Source organism: Sylvia atricapilla, chromosome 17 (genome assembly GCF_009819655.1).
Source record: "Sylvia atricapilla isolate bSylAtr1 chromosome 17, bSylAtr1.pri, whole genome shotgun sequence".
Taxonomy (NCBI): Eukaryota; Metazoa; Chordata; class Aves; order Passeriformes; family Sylviidae; genus Sylvia; species Sylvia atricapilla.
The window spans coordinates 2,075,810-2,096,276 of record NC_089156.1 but is presented as its reverse complement, the minus strand read 5'-3'; the positions used below and the strand labels follow the sequence as shown (position 1 = coordinate 2,096,276).

Genomic DNA, 20,467 nt, shown 5'->3' with positions numbered 1-20,467 from the left:
GTGTGGATGGAGGCTTTTCTTCACGCACGTTTGTGCTCAGAGCAGCCAAGCCCCTCCGCTCCCTCTCCCCCTCCTCAGTGAACGCTGCTGAACTCCCTTCCCTGGAGCAGGTCCCACTCCCGCAGCTCCTCCTGGCACAGCGCCGCTGCTGCCGGGACCCTCCTGCCCTCCTCATTGCTCCGGCATCGTGCCTTGGGCTGTGTTCACCCGCGGCAGGTGAGAGCTGTGGGTCCCCTCGGCAGGCCAGGGCCAGCAGCAGGAAGCAGAGAGGGGTCCCCACATCTCGGCAGGATGGGGGTCTGACTCATGGGCTGGTTGGTGCTGGTGAGCAGAACCAGCCAGACACGGGGCTCTGAGTGAATAAAGCCATGTGAAGGCAGTAAGGATGTGGGCCACGGGGGAAAAAGACAGGAAGGCAAGAGAATTTGGGCCAGAGGAGATTTCCATGAAGAGATACCCACGGCAATGTGAATTTTATTGGTGTGAGCACACCGCTGGCTCCCTCTGGGATGCAAAGTGCCTCTCCCAGCAGTAACTGCACAGCAGTGATGCCACGTCCTGCCATTCCTGGATGCTCTGTGTGACACACACTGCACTGCCACTAGCAAATGTCACTGGAATAAATTGGTTGGACAGTGTCAGAGATCAGTTCCCAAAGTGTTTTCCCACTTTCTCTCATGTTGCAAATGCTGAACTCTGAGACTGCATTGTCACAAACTCCCAATGGAAGCCTCAGATCCAGGGAAGCACCCAGAGACCACACTGAAAACTCTGAAGAGCCATCTAAAAAGAGCACCACAAGAGCTTACATAAGGCTGGGAATGAATCCAGCACAGCATCCACAGTGTCCAGCCTTTCCAGGGGTTTGCTTAGACCACTGACATTTCAAAAGGTCAGGTTGTTCTTACAGAGCAGGATGTTTGCAGTCTTCTTGTGGAGAAGCCCATGGATGGACTCTGCACTGAGCTCAGCACTCTGGTGGAGATGCCAACTGAAAGGAAAGCATTTCAGCAGAAATCATGAGAAATCAGTGCCCAACCAGGCTGCCCTGTGCACGTGCAAGGGTTATTGACTTTCCAAGCGAAAAGGAGACACTACTGGCTTCTTTTATGGGAAGGAAAAGATAGGATCCAATATTTAGTTTCTATCTGAAAATTTTCTTTTAGGAAGCTGATGGTTGAGGTAGCACAGGGAGAGCAACATGATGACTGAAACTCATTAAACATTTTGGAGAGCTGAGACAGAAGACCCCAAATCACAGGTGTCTGTGCACTGTCGTGTAGAGGCTGCAGCACCTCACAAGATATCTCTGTGTGCCACATGAGCTGTGTCTTCATTTGGGAAGGGGGACAGGTAAGTCACTGTAAGGTTCTAGTTCGAAGCAGTAGCTGTTCATGGGTTGGTGCTAAGAGCTCCTAAAGGTCATGGGCCTCACACACAGACCCACCCTCGATTCTGCTCTTGTGTTGCTTCACTGCAGCGAAACTCCATCAGTGCCCCCGGAGCTGTGTGGGGAACGATGGGGGCAGCTCCCTGGAGGGGTTTGCTGTCTGTCTGTCTGCAGAGAGAGGGGGAACCCGACTGGCCAGGGAGGAGCTGTGCAGGAGCAGGAGGGAAAGGCCTCTGGGCACACATTTGAGTGAGGAGGAAATGCTCAGCCCTGAGCCCGGACACTGAAGGTGAAGCACGGACAGGTGAAGCAGGGAGCCTGTACAGGTGTGAGATGCCTCCAGGCCTCACTCAGCACTGTTATCACCTGATAGAAGCCAGAGGAGGGGCAGCAAAGGTCACAGCCTCATTGCTCAGATCCCCCAGACATGCACCAAAAAAACCTGTGCTGGCTTTTTAACTGGCTTTTTATCTCCAGACTCAGACAAGACAGACAGAGGTTTGCTGGCTTGTCCTGTGTACAGCAGGTGAATTCACAGCAGTTGTCCTCGTGATCTGAGGATACACCAGATGTGTTTTGGAAGAGGTAATTTCTTGACTTCTGTGACTGAAGAATTTGGGAACACAAAAGCCCCTCTTTCAGTTACAATTAATGGCATCAGCCTTCAGCTGGGATGAGAACACGACTCCATGAGCACAAGCCCCACTTCTGGAAGTGTGAGTACAAAGGAAATGGAACTTCCAAGATGCAGTTGGCGCAAGGAGATTTGGAAAATTGTCTTTCTACCTTCTCTCCTTTCCTCACCAGGAGCTGAGGGCATCCACATTGGGTACCTTCCTCCACCAGAGTGGGTTCAAGTGGCACAGGTAAAGGCAGGGGTGTTCCTGCACCTCCCAGGACCCACGGGCACGGCTGAGAGAAGCCTCCTCTGAGGGAGGAAACCTCCGAGTGTAGCTCAGTGCTGCCTGGGGCTCAAACAGGAAACACTCATGATGTGAATGGATTGGGGCCCAGAAGACCCTTCAGACCAGAAGTGGGCTAGCATGAACGAGTTAAAATCCTTTCCTTTGCTTGGTGAAATTTATTGAAAACTACATCGTTCATCTGTTGAAACTTCACAGCTGTTGAGATTGCCCTCGGGGCAAACCACATCCAAGAGATGGCATGTAGATCCTGGGAGCACGGGACTGTGAGTGCTGTGAGTGCTGCCTCCCTTCCCTCGCATCACGTCTGGCCATCTGCAGCTCCTCTGCAGCTCCTCCAGTCAGGCACCGCGGCTTTTTCTTCCTCCCATTGCTCATCTCCGACTCCTGCAGCACGGTCACTTTGTTTCATTGCATTTTGGCTAAAGAGGAACGGAGCAGGGGTGCAGACAGGAAAATGTCTGTGTGGGGAGGGTGCTCAGAGCCTGTGGGACAGGGCTGTGTGCCACCACGGAACATCACCTGCCTCTGACACTGCCGGGTTCTCATCCCCTGGGGAGCGGTGGGGAGGCAGGCCTGTGGGAAATGTGCTGTTTGCTCATGAAAAATCTGTGAATTCTGTTTAGTGGTAGCAACTTGCCTGTTTTATTATTGTTATTATCATTATTATTATTATTATTAGTTGGCTGCAACTCTGCTTGCTAAAATCTGTGTAGGCTAAAAAGGTAGTTCTTGCGTATTTCCTTCTGATCTCAATGCTCTGTGTGAGCTTGGGGACTGAAATCAGCCACTTAGCACAAGAGGTAGAGCTCAAAGAACAAAATAAAGGGACACGAGAAACCCGCCGGCTACACACACTCAGTCACAAATGATTCATGGAGTAATTTTTGAGTAGCAAACACACTGGTAAGAACGCGAGGGTTTGCTTCTGTCTTTTTAGGGGATCGTCCACAAACAAAAATATTGGCGAATTCATCAGACACTTTTCTTCTGCTTTGAATAGTTTGCCCAGATCCCCGAGCAATCATCCAGCGCAATTTGCTGCTAACCTAAATAACTTCAATCCAGGTACACCCCGAGCACTGCCCAGATCTGCCCCTGCTTGCACTAATTAGGGCTCTCCAAGCGCAAACCTGCCGCCCGGGAGGCTCCGGCACAGCCCCGGACGGCTCGGCGCTGCTGGCGGCAGGACGAGCCCGCAGCGAGGCGGGGCTGCTGCCCCCCAGTGCCACCTGGGGCTGTCACTGTCCCCTGGGCACAGCCGTGCCACGGCAGCCCGGCAGGGGCAGCCCGAGCCGTGCCCAGCACGGGCAGACGGGCGGGAGACGCCGGGAGGCCGGCGGTGCATTCCTTACCTGTGAAACAACCCCTGCAGAGACAAACCTTGGGGAATTCCTAGAGCTCTTTGTAGCCGCGTTTCAGCTGGGACAGCGTGAGGATTTAAGCGAGGCAGACTCTGGAGGGGGGAGGTTGTGAGTTCCTTTTAGAGAGGTGGAGAGAAAGCAGCCGGAAAAAAACCACAGACCTGCCTTTTACATACCTTGCTTTACCTGCTCCTGCTACTAACAAGAGGATAAACCGGCCAGCCAGGGCACCAAGTTACTCAGAAACTACTGGTTTTGACTAAATCCTTCCAGAAGTATTCAAGAATTAGTTACTGTCTTTCAGATTTATATATCCCTAAATCCAGAGCCAGGCTTCAAGTGTAGGCAAGCCCTAGCACTTGAACTATGTGAGGAGAGATCTGGAGCAGGGGAAGAGAGGCAAAATGAAGCTACTTCATTGAATCAAAGATCAAATTTAGGGCGAAAAATAGCGGAATTAGGAAGTTTGGCCAGTCAAACGGTGAAAATTGTTGCGAGGATATTTGGATGTAAATGAAGCCCTCCTGCAGAAGCCCCCGGTGGGAGGAGGGCTCCTCGCAGGGAGACCCGACACCGTAATTCCACCTCCGGGGCCGAGGCCTCTCCAGCTGGGAGCGGAGGGCTCGGGGCGGGCGGTGTGTGCGCGGGTGGAGTTGTGTACACTCAGCTTCCCAGACAGCCACAATAAATTATCTCATTAGTAAACCCAGGGTAGCTGCGCTGCTCAGCACATACCCGGCCTCCCACTGCACAGAAAAACTTTGTGTCTGATTAACCAAATCAAAGGTCCCCAGACGCAGCTGAGAGGGACGGGCTCAGCTTGAAGCCCAGGCTCCTTCAGCAAGTTGTTCTGCACGTAGTGGAACTAATGCATCTTGATTTCTGACGGCTGGAGCTCTGGCATTCCCTGTGCCCCCTGCAAGGCCGTCCTCTCCTCCCTTCAGTACATGCCGAGCCTCTTCCTATGGCCAGGAACAACCTGGGAAAGGAGCCTGTGGTGTGACAGCCCCAGCTGCCACCCTGATGGCTCATGCTGACAGCAGAGAGCCCAGCTGAGCTGGCAGAGCTGAGTTTCCTCCCAGCGAGGGGCTCTCTGAGCTCTCCCCTCCTGCCCTTTCTCTCTCCTGTCTCCAAGAGCTCTGTTTGCTCTCATGGTTCCTCGGGATGAGGCCACACTTCTTCCCTTCAAGGAAAGGAGCCACACTTCTCCAGCGTGCACACCTGGGAAAAGGAAAAAGTGCAGGTGCTGCTGAGGCAGGGGCTTTCCAGTCACATTCCTCTGCTTTTACAGCTGCTCGGGCCCCTCTCTGTCAGCGGGAAGAGACAGGCAGGGGAACGCTGGATGTAAAATGTTGCTGTTCCAGCTGAAAGCTGCACTGCACAGCTCCCGGGGCAGGAGAGCTCCCGGCACTGCGGGAGGAAGGCTTTGGGGGTGTTGCCCCTCGCAGTGGTGTTTGTTTGAGGAACAATCCTTTTCTTTCCTCAGCAGTGCAGAAGCTGCAGCTCGCCCTGCCCGCCCGCCTCCTGCGCCGAGGGGCGGCTTTGCTTTACAAACGCTTTTCTCTTCCCCTCGTGCTGGAAATTTGACCCTACAAAAACACTTCCACGGCAGCTAATTGCCAGCCCCGCGGTGACTTAGCTCTCTAATTCCTGCCAGTCAATGAACCAGCCCAAAGAGCTGCTTTTCATAACTTGCTGAACGTACCAATGCAGCTCTAGAGACATGACATAGCTGTTTTGTTGTTTTTTTTTCTTGGACATCTTCCGGATCCTTCGAAATTTTGGAAATTTCTTTCTCTCCACCGGGCATAAGGAACACCCAAAGATGGAGGTGGCAACAAGGCTCATTCCAGGGAGACACTGAGGAGACATGGACACACAGAGGCCCTGGAGACTAGCAGGGATGCCAGGGAAGAGATGATTGTCAGGAAATTGGTTTGGAGGTAAAACTGGCGTCGTCCAGCCTGTCTCTTCATGATTTGAGGGCTCATCATCACCTTTCCATGGATTCCTACTGCCCAACAATGTCCACGCCTTGCAAACTGTTCCTTGATCTCCTGGTTTGTATCCAGAGGGCTGCTGCAAAAATTGTAATGCTGGGCAGTGGCTTAGACCACATCATTCCTCCCTTCCCTCCTCGCTGGCAGCCTCCTTTCTCTGCCCCAATTGCGGAGTGCTCACCTTTCCCTCTGCCAGCGCCTCATTATCCACTCTCCTCCGCCCCGTGCGGCACAGGCCGTGCTCATGGCCCATTACAACAGGCCCCTTCACGCTCTCCTGGCCTGCCGCACACCTGGCAGAACCCTCCGAGCGCTCAGGAGCCGCTGCCCCGTCCTCGCTGCATCTCCGCAGCGCCTGTTCCGGCAGCGGGGACGGAGCCGGGAGGGATCGCTCTGTTCCCGGTCAGAACGGGGAGCAAGGGGCAGCACGAGAGGGAACGGCCTCCAGCTGTGCCAGGGAGTGTTTGGATCGGACATTCGGGAAAACTCCTTCACGGAAAGCGCCGCGCCGCCCCGCTAGCCAGGGCAGCGCTGGAGTCACCGTCCGCGGTGCTCAGAAACCGGCCTCGGCAGCGCGGGGTGAAGCGCGGACTCGGTGATTGTCTCGCTCTCTCGGTGCTCGATCCCCGGCTCCCTCACGGGCCTGGCGCGCCCTCTGCCGGGGCCGGGCGGGCGGTGCGCGGACCCCTCTGCGCTTTCTGCGCATGCGCGCCGCGGGAGCCGCGCCTCCCCAGCGGGGCGGGGCCCAGCTCTGCCCGCCGGGCTGCGCGTGCGCGCTGCGTCACGTGGCGGCGCGGGCCGGCTTAAGGCGGGGCGCGGGGCGGGGCGTGCAGAGCGGTCCGCAGACAGCGATGGCGCGGGGCGGCAGGAGCGTGTCCCGGCCCGCCGCGCCACCGGCGCACGCCAGGTACCGGGGGTCGGCTCGGCGGGCACACCGCGGCACGCCGCCCTCCCGGTGCCGCCCCTCCATGATTCCCTTCTCTCCGCAGCCCGGCCCCGGCGGCCCCGGCGCCCGCGGCGCAGCCCGGGCTGATGGCGCAGATGGCGAGTACGGCGGCCGGCGTGGCCGTGGGTTCCGCCGTGGGACACGTCGTGGGCAGCGCCATCACCGGCGTCTTCAGCGGCGGCTCCTCCGAGCCGGCCAAGGCGGCGGCGCCCGCTCAGGTGCGAGCGGAGCCGGGCTGTGCCCTTGGGCCGCCCTTGGGGGGGTGCGGGGAGGGGGGGAGGACAGACGGACGGGCGGGCAGCTGTGCCCGGCTGAAGGGGATGGGGGCGCCCCGGAGGAGGCTCCGCTGCCGCCGGGCCGCCCTGACCGGGCCCGTGGCCGCAGGAGCCCCGGCCCGTGATGCAGCAGTCGCCGTACGGACCGTGCCACTATGAGATGAAGCAGTTCCTGGAGTGCGCTACCAACCAGAGAGACCTGACCCTGTGCGAGGGCTTCAACGAGGCCCTGAAGCAGTGCAAGTACAGCAATGGTGAGTGTGCCTGTCCCCGCATGGGGGGACTGCTCCCGGGAGAGCGCCGCAGAGGGTCTGAAGGCTGCAGAAGTGGTCTTTTGGGGACACAGTGCCCTTTAGGGCTTTAAATAGGAAGCAGTTGTGTCTTTCCCGTGCCCTGAAGAGCAGCAGGCAGCTGGAAAGGGAAGGAGGAATGATTCTGACCATGGTTCTGTGAAGTTTGGGAGGCTGTAGGTGCCTTCTTGCAGGGTCCACTCTCGCTGCCATGGGAAGCCTTGCTGCTCTCCCTGGCTGATTCTTTAATTCCTGTTGCATCTGGTACAAGCTGTTGTCAGTAGTTAGATCATGATTTGGGTAAGAGAGCTTTTAACTCTTAACTGCTGGAACATGTACCTAATGCTGAACTTTTGCTTTTTCCCTGTAGGTGTTTCTTCTCTCCTGTGAAGAATTTGCCCCCTCGTAGGGAAGAGGATCATGGTGTAGAGCCCTGCTATCCACAGGGAATGGAAGGACAGACAGGGAGTGAGCGAATGAGCTGGAGGGAGCAGGCTGACCAGACAGGAGTATTCTAGTGGTAATTCACTTCTGAACTAGTAGGGAAGGAAAGGAATGGTTGGACCCAAGGGTCTTCAGAATTCATGTAGTGCTGTATTTATTACAGAGAAATAAAATAATTTGTTTGGACCTATCACTTGTGCATGTTCTTTATTTAATTCTCAAGCTAAAATCAAGCTACCAAGACATTATGAGCCAAAGGACAAGGCACAAGTGTGTATTTGCTGCAAATAGGGGATGCACTCTAGCAAGGGCTTGTGCCTGCATGACTTGGCAGAAGGAGATCCAGACACTGGCTGCCCTCCAGGCAGAGCTGCAGAGAGGTAAGCTAACATGTCTCCACAGTATTTTCGGTGACAAATTACTTTTCTATAGATATCCTCTTCCTGAATAGCTGTCCTGATCTCAGAGCTAAGACAATGTGACCTGTCTGGTTGTGGGACTTGGATACAGTTGGCTGATCTGACTTTAAAGCTTTAGTAGGTTATGCAATGCTCTCAAGGTCACTGCCATGAGGTGGGGTTTGGAGCTGCTTTCCTCTTACAAGTCACCTTGGCAGCACACCCTCGTGACTGCTGCCCATGGACTGGCCTCCAGCAGGACACCCTGTTCCTCATGTTGGCATAAGAGGGAATTCTGAGGTCTCAGCTGGAGTTTCAGTGGCACAACAGTGAAACCAGGGCACTTTCAGATGCTTAAATGATGCATTTTTCATGGAAGAATGAGTCTTTTAACCTTTTGACCTCTGACTTCAACTGAATAAAGGAAAAGTTCTCAGCCCCTTGCTGGGATCTGAGAGGAAATCCAAGTCTAGGTGGCAAATGCTGGCAGCAGATGCTGTTAGCAGATACTGGAGGCTAGTGTTCAAAATCCTGCCTCTTCTAAATGTCACTTATAAGTTCTTGGTAGTGGTGTCCTGAGCTGTGCCTGGCCTTATCAGGGGTGTCTTGTGTTCTGAGAGACAGCCAAGGGAAAAAGCAGATGTGAGAGATTAAAAGTCCAAGTGCTCCATGTGCTGAGCTGTCCTGTGTCACAGGGAGGAACCACTCCAAAGTTGTTCAACTCCCTTTAAGAAATAAGTAGACTAGACTGTTGGTGTGCTGCTCTGCGTGGAGAAGCTGTTCTGGAGAACAACCAGCAGCATGTGCAGCAGGTGTGTTCTGCCTTTGACCCTTGGCAAAGCACCTCTTGGCAAAGTACTGCTTCTGCAGCTGTGGGGACTGGCTGTCTCTGCAGCAGCTCCTCTGGTGATTGCAGGGGACAGTCCCTGCAGGGCCACTCCAGAGGGCTGCAGTGGGAAGCAGACCCATCCAGAGACAGGAGTGCAGGTCCTTGTCCCTGGGGAGTGCAGGCCATGCCATAGGAACACAAGACCCCTTGAAGCAGGAGGATGGTGCCTGGCTGTGATGCTGGCCTTGCCTGGCTTGTCAGGCTGCAGTTTGGGATGTGCTGTGTGAAGCTCTGGGAGGGGAAGGAGGGGCTCAGTAATGGGGCTCTTGCTGTGCTGGGAATGAGTACCTGGGCAGGTGTTGGGGCCCTGGTGGAAGCTGTGCTGCCTGTGTGACTAGTAATGGGTCTGCTCCTCATTGGGGTTTTTCTTCAGTTCCAAGTTCCTCTTGCTCTGTGAGTTGGTCCTGTTGCCGTTTTGGATGCTGGTGTGAGACTGAGCCCTCTGCAAGGAGCCTCTCTTCCTCTGGTCTGTCCTCTTGGTCTTTGCTGAGAGCTTCTGCAGCTGATCTGTGGAGTGACCAAGCCCTTCCAAAGTTGTATTTTCCTGCTATGTTGGTCAGTTGCCCATTCCATGTTGTGCAAGGCACTGCCAACCTGTGGGACTACAGCCTGGGAGAGACACCTGAGGGTTTCCTGATCTCTCCTGATGTCCTTCCTTCCTTGTTTGTTTGTTCCAAGATGACCTCTTTGCCAAGGGGACCAGCTGGGCAGGCCTCTGCCTGGTGTGGGGTGTCACTCTTAACTAGGAGGGGTCCTGCACGCCAGCCCTGTTTGTCCCCTCCCTCACTGCCCACAGCCATGAGAGGCCTGAAGGAGCACCGGGGGATCAGAGGACCCACAGGCGCTGTATGAGGGCTGGGGTGGGAACAGGAGTCATGCCTGCACCCCTGACTCCTCTGTGGAGGTGAGGTGCGTGCCTGGCTCTTACCTGCTAGGCCAGGGTAATGTTTCTCCAGGTCGTCTAGCAAGGATTCATAGCAGGTGCTTTCAGAGTTTTCTTCTCCTGCCAGTAGAATGGGAGAAATGCATTAGTCTCTTTCCTGGCTGCAAGCTGAAGGCTTGTAACTGGGGCAGGTGGTTCTGCCCAGGAAAAATTCCTTTTTCCCTGGCACAGCCCTTGGAGAAACAGGCTCAGCTTTAGCTCTTTATCTGAGCTGGCTTCTGCCTCCTCAGAGCTTCTGTGCTGTGTCCAAGTGGGTGCTGAACAGAGCCCTCTCCAAAGCTCCCTCGGAGCAGACCTGGCCCAGAGGCTGAGCTGTGTGGACAAGGAACTTACGGACAACTCTGATGAGGATGTAGCACTTCCTCCCCTGTAGGTATTTACTGGCATATTCGGATGCAGGATTTTCCACTTTGCTCAGATTCATCAGCGTGCCCTTTTCGTTCAAAAGATCGATGCAGTCTGGAGGGAGAGATGTGGTGAAGCCCAGGGTGCCCCTGTGTGGCCAACGGGAGCATGTGGGGTTTGGAGGTATTTCCCCTGGCAGGTTACACTTGGAACAGAATCTGTTGTCATCTGGGGAGTGGGAGGTTTGCTGTCCCTTTCCCTGTGTTTTGGGATGTTCTGTGAGTCCCATGTGACCCATTTGTTACCCTCTGCTGTTCCTCTGCAGGGCAGTGGCAGTCCCTCAGTGAGCCCAGCCCCGAGCACTCGTACCTTCAGGCCTGCACTGACACTTCCGCTTCAGGTGACCTGTGAGGGTCTGGACGCAGCAGAGCAGGTTCACCATCTGCTGGCAGTTGGCTGCAGACAGGGAATGAGACCTGAGACAGGAGCGTGGTCACCCCAAACCCAGGGACCACATGGGCAGGACAGGAGGCACAGCAGGTGGCTGAGAGGTGGCCAGCAAAGGCAGGATCCCCCCCGTGGCACCAGCAGGGCTTTGAGCAGCTGCATTACAGCTGTGGGTGCTGGCAGTGCGTGCTGAGAGTGCCCCAGGCCAAGGGGAGAAGATTGATGAAGTGTCTGTACTTCAGCTTTCTTTCATCAAGCATGAGGAAAAAGCAGTGAGCCCTGGTCTTTGCCAGTCCCCTGCTACAAGCTGGTCCCAGTCACAAGGGGAAAGAGCTGGAGATTGTAGCTGAGTCACCCGAGGATATTTTGCCCATGAACTCTGACCGAGTTTGTCACAATTGAGAAATCTCCCAGGGCTGACACACGTCAGCAGTCAGAGCTGGGGATCCAATTCAAATAGCAGAGGGAGCAAAGGCTTAGGACTGTGTGTGTCTGATGGCTTCAGCCACGAGTGTCTGGGGTCAGGCCAAGGCTTTCAGCCAGCTGCGTGAGGTCAGCACAGGGGCTGTTCATTCCTTCCCACAAATACCTGCTCTCTGAAACTGAGAGCCAGGATTTGAGTCAGGGAACCCTTCCCACAGAGCCCAGAATGGAGGAGCTCTGCTAGCAGCTGGCACTTGTGTCCCATGGCTCTTCTGGTTGTGTCTAGATAAGCAGGGCCCTCTCTGGTGATTTCCTAGAGCCAGCAGGCTGGGAACTCATCCTCACCTCCAGCCTCGCTCCCTGTGATTAACTCGGCTCTGCAGGAGTGGCTTTTCTCCATGATTTGGAGTGCAGGGGTAATAGATCTCCCTTTTTTCCAAGCAGGTGAGGTGCAGGATGCTGCTGTGCCCTGGCAGAGCTCTCCTGCCTGTTCCCTAAGCACTAGGCACTGCTGTGCGCCGAGTGCTGTGTCCCTCCCTGCCCCTGTGCGGGTGACAAGGATGGCCCGGGCTGGCCGCAGGGCTGAGGCAGGGCCGGGGCGTTCCCCTCCTACCTCCGAATCTCACTGTGGCGAACATGGATGGTGCTGCCGTGCCCCTGGCAGGGCTGTGGCGCCGGGTCCCTTTCTGCAGGCAGCGCTGGGAGCTGCTGGAGAGCCCAGGACACGCAGGCTCATTTCCCACTGACGCTGTTGTGGTTTCAGTAGCCAGATCGCCCAGCAACGGTGAATGGCCCCTGCAGATTCCCGAGTGTCCTGCGGGGGAAGAGAGGGGAGGTAGAGCAAGGGCTGAGCTAAACAACAGCCTGCTGAGAAGGCTGCCTGCTTCTCGTGGGCCCAGATGCTCTGAATTTCACACTTTTTGTAGTCTCGTGGTGTTTCCTGCCCCCCCATTTGTCCTGCAGCTCATCTGGGCTGTGGTGGTGCCACATCTGCTCACTCTGCTCCTAACTGAGCCCAGCACTGCTGCAAGGGCAGCCTGGCCTCCCCTGTGATGTGACTGGATGCCACTGGACAGATGTCCCTGAGGAACCTGCCTGTGCTGGTCCTGCTCTGGAGCAGGAGGCAGTGGGGTTTTGCAGCCCTATGGTGCACATGGTCATGTGCCAGCTGCATCTTCTATTTGGTGCCCAAAAGTTGCTGTGCAAGTGTTCTTGCAGTCAGCGCCCTGTAGCATCATCCGCTTTTCCTGTGGGAAACATGGATGAAATCATGTCCCTGGACTGCTCAGCAGATGGGGAGGGCCAGAACGGTGGGAACCAGTAACAACACTGATGTGCTGCATTATCCAGTGCTCACTGCTCTGAGAACAAATTCCATTTCTCTGGAATGCCCCTCTTTGCATGAGGAGGTAATTTCCCAGGCTTGATTTCACAGTCAGTCTAATCCATGACCTGCTCAGAGCCTCGGACAAGGGGTGTGTGTGTGACACTCCTCCCCTAGGACATGTGCAGGGAGACTCTTGTTCATCTTACCACCACTCTGCAGAATTTGGGGAGTGCTGGTGGGCAACAGCTGGCGCTGTACCTGCGATGTGCTCAGGGGCCTGGCTGCATGAAACACAAACTGCTGATACCTGCAGGGGCAAACTTGCAAACGTCTTTGGCTTGGGGCCTCTGTGGGTGCTGCAGAGGGCAGGGAGTGGCTGTCCCTGGACGGTGATGAGGTGGCAGGGGAAGGCGGGAGGCACTCACGGGCTCTGGCACATGAGAAGTGCCCTCCCTGCTGAGGGCAGCCCGGGCTGGTGGCCGTGTGACACAGTGACAGGTGTCACGGCCGGGAGCGGCTTCACGCCCGCTGAGCCGGTGGCCGTTCTCTGTAACGTCTGCTGTCCTTCCGCAGCCGGCACCAGCTGTGCTGCAGCCACCTCTGCTCCCCGGGGACACGCCTCCTGCCCGCCGCCCTCGGCAGCCACCCACCACGGCCGCTGCTCCTGAGGGGGCTCTGGTGAAGAGGCAGCACCATCAGCAGGTCCCAGCCCCTGCTGCAAGTTATGCTGAGACCCTGCCGAGTCATTCCTGTCACAGTGATGGAGCTGCATGAAGGGAGCAGCAACTTGCCTTATGCTGCTTCTGTGATAGAACAGCTGCCTCCCCTATCTTCTGGTGGCCCTGGTGGCCCCCAGCCTGCTGCCTCCCCAGGGCATCCTTGGCATGGTGTGGGTCAGGTTCCTGGCCTCCTGCATGCCTGGCAGCAGAGGGCTTGAGTGTGAGACCCCAGGGAAACCTCTCTGCTCCTCCCATCAGCAAAGAGAGATGGTCAGCGATGCCACCCCACTGCCCAGGGCACCCTGTGACTGTGCTGGTGCAGCTGAAGGAAATGGGCTGGGGTGAAGGTGGATGGCTCTCACCCCCTCTCTAAAGCCCAGCTGCAGCAGAGCGAGCAGCCCCGGGGAGCTGAGTCCCTGAGCCCCCTGTGTCATTTACATACATCCCGCCAGTGCCCACGGCACCACCCTGGCTTTGTGCAGCACCCCAGACCCTCTCTGAAACAGCCTCCCTTCCTCTGCCTGCTGCCATGGCCCTGGGCTTCACTGTCCTGCTCCTGCTGGGGACGCTGGGCACAGGTAAGGGTCGCATGGCCGAGCCAGCTCTGCCTGGGGGGCACTGCAGGGTGGTGGGCAGGGCTGGCTGCCCAAGGGGAGGTTGGTTTGAGCAGGGCGTTTTGCTCCGGGGCTGTGCGATGCGATGAGCAGGATGGCGCTTGGGTAATGGCATTGCCTTAAAGGAGCTGAGGGACGTTTTGGGGCTGAGGGTGATGGGGGACATGGCTCAGTCCATCACTCACTGCATCCTTGGTGCGTGCAGCTTCCAGGGCTCAGCCCGTGCTGACCCAGCCGCACTCCGTGTTTGTGCTGCCCGGGCACACGGCTCGGCTCTTCTGCACCCTGAGCCCGCAGTACAACATCAGCCACTTCGGCATCTCCTGGTACCAGCAGCGCCCGGGGCACTCCCTCAGGTATCTGCTCTATTACAACTCCGAGAGAGACAAGCACAAGCCTGCCAAGACTCCCGACCGCTTCTCGGCCACCAAAGACCTGGCCAGCAACGCCTGCATCCTCACCATCGCATCTGCCTGCCAGGATGACAACGGCACCTATTACTGCTCCCTGTCACCTGCCCTCAAATGGCTCTAGAAACGGAGAACTAAAGCTTTCCACGCTTTCCTTGGCGACCCTGCCATGCAGCAGCCCTGGGAGGGATGGGGGAAATCCATCTCCGCATGCTTGAGCGGGCCCAGCAGCGCTGCCCCGTGCCGGGAGGCGCAGCAACCTCCTCCTCGTCGCCAAGCGTCCCTCATGGGCCACCGACACCCCGACACGGCCCGCTGCAGCGGGAGGACAGAGGGCTGGCTGCGGCCTGGCTTTCCTGGACTCTTCCAGCACCTGGCGCGATGCGGCCTCGACCTGGCTGGGGCTTCTGCAGAGTTTGACTTACCTGGTAATAAAATTATTCCTCATCCCCGCGGCTCGTGTGGTGTGTAGCCGGGCCAGGAGGGAGGGCAGGCGGGGTCTCTGGGGCCGGGAGGAGCCCTCACCCATCCCTGGAGCAGCCCCCGGTGCCACAGCAGGCCCTGTGGGGACAGGGATAGGCGCACCCCCGCGGATACTTTGTGGGGACATTTTCACACAGACGGATGAAGGATTTTCCCATAAAATTCCCACAGAATCAGGGAAAACACCGGGAGCGCCGCACTGCGCATGCTCGGTTCGGGGCGGCGGGCGTTAGGACCCAACGGCGGGAGCGGGTGTCACGTGACGAGCAGCCGGCACTACCATTGGCTCAGCGGGAGGCAAAACCAGGCGCCCCACTTCCGGTTACCGCAGTGACCCTCAGGGCCCCGCCGTGAGCGTGAGGGGGTCCGGCCCCGGCCCTGCTCGTGTGTTCAGCGTGTGCGAAACGCCACGCTATGAAAAGCCAATGTCCCAAAGGAGACAGAGGAGTCCTGCAACTTTATTGGAATAAAGGGAGAGAGTCCATTATGCCATACCCCCGTGGGGTCCCACTCGAGATTTGGGAGGACGCAGCCTCCTTTTATCCTAAACTCCCCGCCGCATGTTGCCCTCTTCCTTTCCCCATCGGCTGAGGTACAGTGGCAGGAGATGGGCACTGCATTGTGCAAAGCAAGCATGGGATAATGAATTCTTGTCTTCATGTAGCTGAGTCCTGTTCATTATGTTTGTCAAAGGTGAAGATCAGCTCGAATTTGGCCTAAGGGGGCTCCAAGGGCTAAAAGGAAGCTGCCGTTTGCTTGCTGAGATGCAGATGTACACCATTTCAGGATCTGCTGGAAATGCCAAGGAGCTGGAACAGGCTGTCACACCCGTCCTGCCTCCTCCCCTGGAGCAGTGTGGAAAGGCACAGGCAGGCCTGGGAAAGGTGCTGTGGAGAGCTCAGCTCCACCCTTCTGCCTCCTGCACAACCAGGAGTCAAGTACATTTGAAATACCAAGGCCTGAAACAAGTTCAAGCAAAGAAATCTTCCCTGCTCCCTGTCAGCAAGTGGACAGCAGAAGAGCTGCTCACAAAACTGGAGTCCTCTTTGAGGAAACTGCTGCAGAGTAACAAGGAAAGTTTAGAGACAATAAACATCCCATCTTAGGCAGATTCCTGCTCTTCTCTTGTGCTATGGGACTTTGGCAGAAGAACAACTCCATTGGAGTTCTGAATGGTTTCAACTCGCTAAGAGGAACATTAGTACTATAGTGACAAATCCCAATACAATTCCTTTAGACTAAGGAGGAAAAAAAAGAACCCTACCAACTTTAGTCAGGATCTAAACTATCCCTTCTAGCTGACACAGCAAGCAGGGACTGAAAGGCATCCACAACTAGCTATGCAAAGCATCCATACTTCAGCCAGTGACCCATATAAAATGAATAAATAATTCATAATTACATATGTAGTGTACACCATGCATGTCAAGAAGGGTTTCAGAGAGAGAAGCACAGTGGGCATGCTTTGCTCTCTGAAAGGAAAAGTCCTCCAGTTACTACTGTTCCTCTGGAAAAACTCTGGACTGCAGAGACACAACTGAACCTCCATTTACAGCTGCAAAGCCACATTAAATATTTTCCCCATGATGCTCTAGAGCCTAGATTGACCCCATGATTCCTGAAATTTAGAGGAAGCATTCAAAGAATGCACTGGCACAGTAGCACAGTACCAGCACTCCAAAGCAGGTGCATAAAAAATTGAAGAAAGCAAGATTCAGTCGTGAGATTCAGTCCCAAAGAACTTAAGTTCCTTCCTTCCCCTGTTCACCTCTGGGTTTGCCCCCACGTACAAGACAAGCTTTTTGCACTGAGGCTTTGGTAAAGCAACAGCTGCTGTCTTGTTCTCCTGGATTCAAGTCTCCAGTTCCTTCCTTCTGCTCAGATCTGCAGCTCTCAAACAGGCAGGAGCTCTGGGGGGTACTCGCCATAGCAGTATTTGGCAATTGGGTCTCTGTAGGTGTTCTCATGCTGCACACTCTGCCAGGAAAGGAGGAGAAGCTTTAACAATCTACACACAGTGAAACAAGGCATCCCTTCACTGAGGGACAAAACCCACAGCGTTTATGCACAGGCAAAAAAATCCCCAAATTCTTCTACACATCAGAGTGCCTTTGGAGTCAAAGAACTCTGCATTGCTGACACACAAGAGCCAGTTGATGTATTACAGCACTGCAATGTTGAACCAGAACCTCCTTTTCAAGACAGTGCCCAACTAGGTAGGAACAGATTTCATTAAAAAATAAAAAATATTAATATGTTTAGGCAGTATCATCAAACGTTCTAAGCAAGCAGAGCACAATAAAGCTGGCATGTGAGATGTGTGTATTTTTGTTTCGGATTTTATGGTTAAAAAAATCCCAGTAATGTGGAGACATTTGGAACTCCATCCTTTGTTTGCAGTCCATCTTATTGTTACATGAAATACTGAAGCTGCAGGACATGGCCAACAGCACCGTCTAAAAGGGCCACTGCTTGCTTAGAACAAAACTTCTAACAAAATCACATGGGGAACAGAAGTTCACCTCTATCCTTAATAAGCAAAGAAATTAGAACATAGTTTTTGAGTTACTATGCAGATGATTGTCAGCACATGGTTAGTCTCCAAATGTACTATAAAATAAAGAGCATTCTGAAGCCACTGGGAACAGCTCTCACTGTTTTCATCCTACTGAGATCTTCTCCAGAACTCATCTGAGATCTCCACTGGTCACTGAACTCAGTCTCTTTTTAGTTAAGCCCCTCTTTCCTAAAGAGAATGTGCTACTTGTCCTGTTCTAAATATGTGCTTCAGACTGGCTCTCAGCCACAGCCCCAACTTTTACGCAAATACAAACACCACACACCCGCCATTCACAAGACTGAGCCCCATTCTCCAAGGGCACTTTTTTGGGCACTGGGCATGTGCTTGTGCCTCACCTGTGATGAAGTCCTACATTTGGCCAGACACAGCTCAAAGTGATCTTCCACTGCCATGAAGAGGTTTTGGAAAGCAATCGCTGCCCGGTTCAAGAACCGCTCCAGGAGATGTTGCTGAAGTGGTCAGCAAAGAGAAGGCAAAAAACAGAAACACTCTGCTTCAGCAAGGAGTAATCAAAGCCCACCCTAACCTACAAGCTCAGGTATCAGAGGAATAGTAAGCAGCTCCACTTAGGATTTCTAGCAAGCACTGAAAGGCCAATGCCTCAGAACCCCAGTGGCAAGACAAGAATCTAAGAGCTCAGAATATGGGGAAATGCCAATTACAAAACTAACACTGGCTGGAGTGACTCTTCTGAGATCATTTCCCCTCAGCAAATGCAATTCCCCTGAAGCTGAAACACTTTGCAAGGCTCCCAGTGTCTCCTCCCAAAGGCAGGAAGGATGAATTTTGTTAAAGCTTTATCTATAGCTTCCCATATGCTCCTTGGAGCCTTTCCTCATCCTTCCAAGAAAAGGAGCTGTTCCTCTAAGGCGAAGCTCCTCACAAAGAAGCTCTTTTAGCCACAGGGGAACCTGAGAACAGCTGGGAAGCAGGAGCAGGTCCATCACCTTGCTGGGCTGCAGGCAGCAGGACACACAGTACTCATAGACACTGCAGCAGCCGTTGGGCAGGCAGCTGTCACAGCTGTACAGCCTCGTGCTGGGCACGTTCACATTGCAGCAGCCGTTCACCAGCAGGTCCTTCCTCTCACAGATGTAGCCTGGAAAACAGCAACAGGAGTAACAACTGGCAAGGCACACCCCTCTGTATGTTCTAAGAAAATCTGCAGGAGGAATCACATTCCTTAAGAGCAGGTTTGTTTATCATTTAGTAGATTATGATCCCTCTCAGTGCTATGTAGCCATTCTGTGAAATGGAGAGCAGTGTTTCAAACAGCCTGGTGTTAACTGCACAACTATTATATCCTACTCTAATACGTGCTGTATATACACTGTGAGTATTTAAATGCAGATTATTTAAGTTCTGACTTTTTGGGGGCATAGTTCCTTGTTTGAAAGGGGGAACGGGATTGGCATTGATAATATTGGGAAAAAACCATGACACACATTTTTTCAACAGGTCTGGATAATTCTCTTACAGCTCAGTATGAAGAGATTTAGATTTAGCCATGCAGGAGAGTGTAATATTGATTGCTGAGTGGAATCCTTAGATGTATAGAAATATGGTGCATATCCTTATGGAAACAGTACTACCACAGTGTTAGACTGTGAGAGGTCTGTAATTTTTAGAGATCTTATGAACTTGCACTAAGGCTAAGTCTGGCAGTGCCAAATTTAACATTGATGCAAATCACCAAAGATGCGGTGGCTTTTCTACAGCCTTGATTTGTGGCCCAGAAAGATCCAAGGTCTAAGCAACAAGCACAGTGTAGGGCAGGAAAGGGTCTTTAACTTCTACCACACAAGTGGTTGATAACCTCCGGTTTACCAGGGTCAGAGGAGCTTGTTAATTGTGACTGAGCACTAATTACACCAGTCCTGAGCTGCTCCCATACAAGGCCAAGGTTTCCTCCATTGCTCTCCCTAACCCCCCTGACAGCAGGAGCACACTGCAGGGAGACACAGAGAGCTCTGCAAGCAACCACAGCCAACTGAGCAGGATTAAACATCTGTGTTCTGTGCAAAGGTAACTGGAATTCTTTGACTTTAAGGTGGTCACAGTCACACTCATGCAGCCCTGGGCCTGAGTCTGGAGTGCCCAGAACCAAAGCAGCAGCGTCTGCAGCCACAGCAAAATTGAGCCAGCCACGGGCCAAGGGCTGAGTAAAAAACCCTTAATAAAGAGCAGTTGTTACATCAAAGTGCCATCAGCAGTCACACAGGCAAAGCAGCGTTCAGCACTGCCATATGCAGAATAAATTCAACCAAATATCAACTATACCCAGTTCATCTGTGATGAGGAGCTTCCCCTGCACAGAGTTCCTGCACTGGTTGCTCAGCTGGCTGCTGTTCCCCGAGCTGAACTTCACCTTCCACATGATGGGCTGCTCATGCTCCTGCACTTGGAGGAGATTCCGGTCTCTCACCATCCTCTCTTCCTGCAAGGAAAAACAGGAATGCAACCAAACATACAAACTCCTTCTGCCACTCCAATCCACGTGCCTTTCCCAGGATTAAAGATGCCTAGTGCTGGTAAAATCCACAGCACAGGAAATTCCAGCATCAATGCTGCAAACAATTTACTACTTGTAATCTTACTTCATACTATACACAACAGGAAGGTACACAGTAAAGTGAGGGCATTCAAGTTCACCATGGATCAGCTAACGCAGCTGAACTCAGTCACTACAACCACAAAAGCAGTATACATTATATTAAATAACCACAGCTGAACGCATTTCTCTTTCAGGAGCCCTCTGCCAGTGGAATCACCACTCCCAAGAGACACAAAAAAAGCAACTACCAAACCCAGCGGAGAGACTTTCTTTTCCCGGTTTTGGTTCAAACCACTGTTGCTGTCAGACACAGAATCAGGCATTCCTACTCCAAACTCTTGCGTCTATGAAATATTTACAAGGCCCTTCTTACGGCAGCGTTACCCGGGAGCCGGGCGACCCCGCCTGAAGAGCAAAGTCACCGCGGGACAAGGGATGTTTCCGCGCACCCCGCGGCGCGTCGGGGCAGCGGCGGCCACTGACCTGCTTGAAGGTGCTGCTGATGAAGTAAACGAGCGAGAGGCCGAAGACGACGCCGAGCACCCAGCGCTTCCTGAGCAGCCTCCGGCAGAGCAGGGCCCCGCAGGGCGGCATGGCCGGGCGGCGGGCAGCGCGGGCCCGGCGCCGGCATCACCGGCGGCCGCAGCGAGCAGCGCCCGGCCCCGGCGCGGCCCCCAGCGCTTCCGCCGGCGGGCGGGGAGC

General features: G+C 54.4%; 3 protein-coding genes across 5 annotated transcripts; 1 reads left to right on the top strand and 2 right to left on the bottom strand.

Moving 5' to 3' along the window:
- The first annotated feature begins 6,474 nt into the window (after positions 1-6,474).
- LOC136368786 (coiled-coil-helix-coiled-coil-helix domain-containing protein 10, mitochondrial-like) lies at positions 6,475-14,599 on the top strand. Of its 3 annotated transcripts, none has more exons than XM_066331176.1 (4): positions 6,475-6,584; positions 6,667-6,841; positions 7,008-7,152; positions 13,943-14,599. In XM_066331176.1, exons 1-4 carry the CDS (start codon positions 6,529-6,531, stop codon positions 14,269-14,271), a joined length of 705 nt encoding a protein of 234 aa, XP_066187273.1. In that variant the 5' UTR covers positions 6,475-6,528; the 3' UTR covers positions 14,272-14,599. The 3 variants fall into 3 exon arrangements, with proteins under 3 accessions (XP_066187273.1, XP_066187274.1, XP_066187272.1); XM_066331175.1 differs by having other exon boundaries at positions 6,509-6,593; XM_066331177.1 differs by lacking the exon at positions 7,008-7,152 and having other exon boundaries at positions 6,493-6,841.
- Positions 7,770-13,404, bottom strand: C17H22orf15 (chromosome 17 C22orf15 homolog). Its single transcript, XM_066331179.1, has 6 exons — positions 13,269-13,404; positions 11,691-13,225; positions 10,577-10,663; positions 10,196-10,321; positions 9,848-9,922; positions 7,770-9,444 (listed from the first exon to the last, which is right to left on the bottom strand). The coding sequence occupies exons 2-6, from the start codon at positions 11,713-11,715 to the stop codon at positions 9,254-9,256; spliced, it is 504 nt and encodes a 167-aa protein (XP_066187276.1). The 5' UTR covers positions 11,716-13,225; positions 13,269-13,404; the 3' UTR covers positions 7,770-9,253.
- Positions 14,600-16,343: 1,744 nt separating the features above from the next.
- Positions 16,344-20,419, bottom strand: SPRING1 (SREBF pathway regulator in golgi 1). Its single transcript, XM_066331178.1, has 5 exons — positions 20,249-20,419; positions 19,492-19,648; positions 18,159-18,310; positions 17,547-17,660; positions 16,344-16,607 (listed from the first exon to the last, which is right to left on the bottom strand). Exons 1-5 carry the CDS (start codon positions 20,357-20,359, stop codon positions 16,524-16,526), a joined length of 618 nt encoding a protein of 205 aa, XP_066187275.1. The 5' UTR covers positions 20,360-20,419; the 3' UTR covers positions 16,344-16,523.
- Positions 20,420-20,467: the final 48 nt, after the last annotated feature.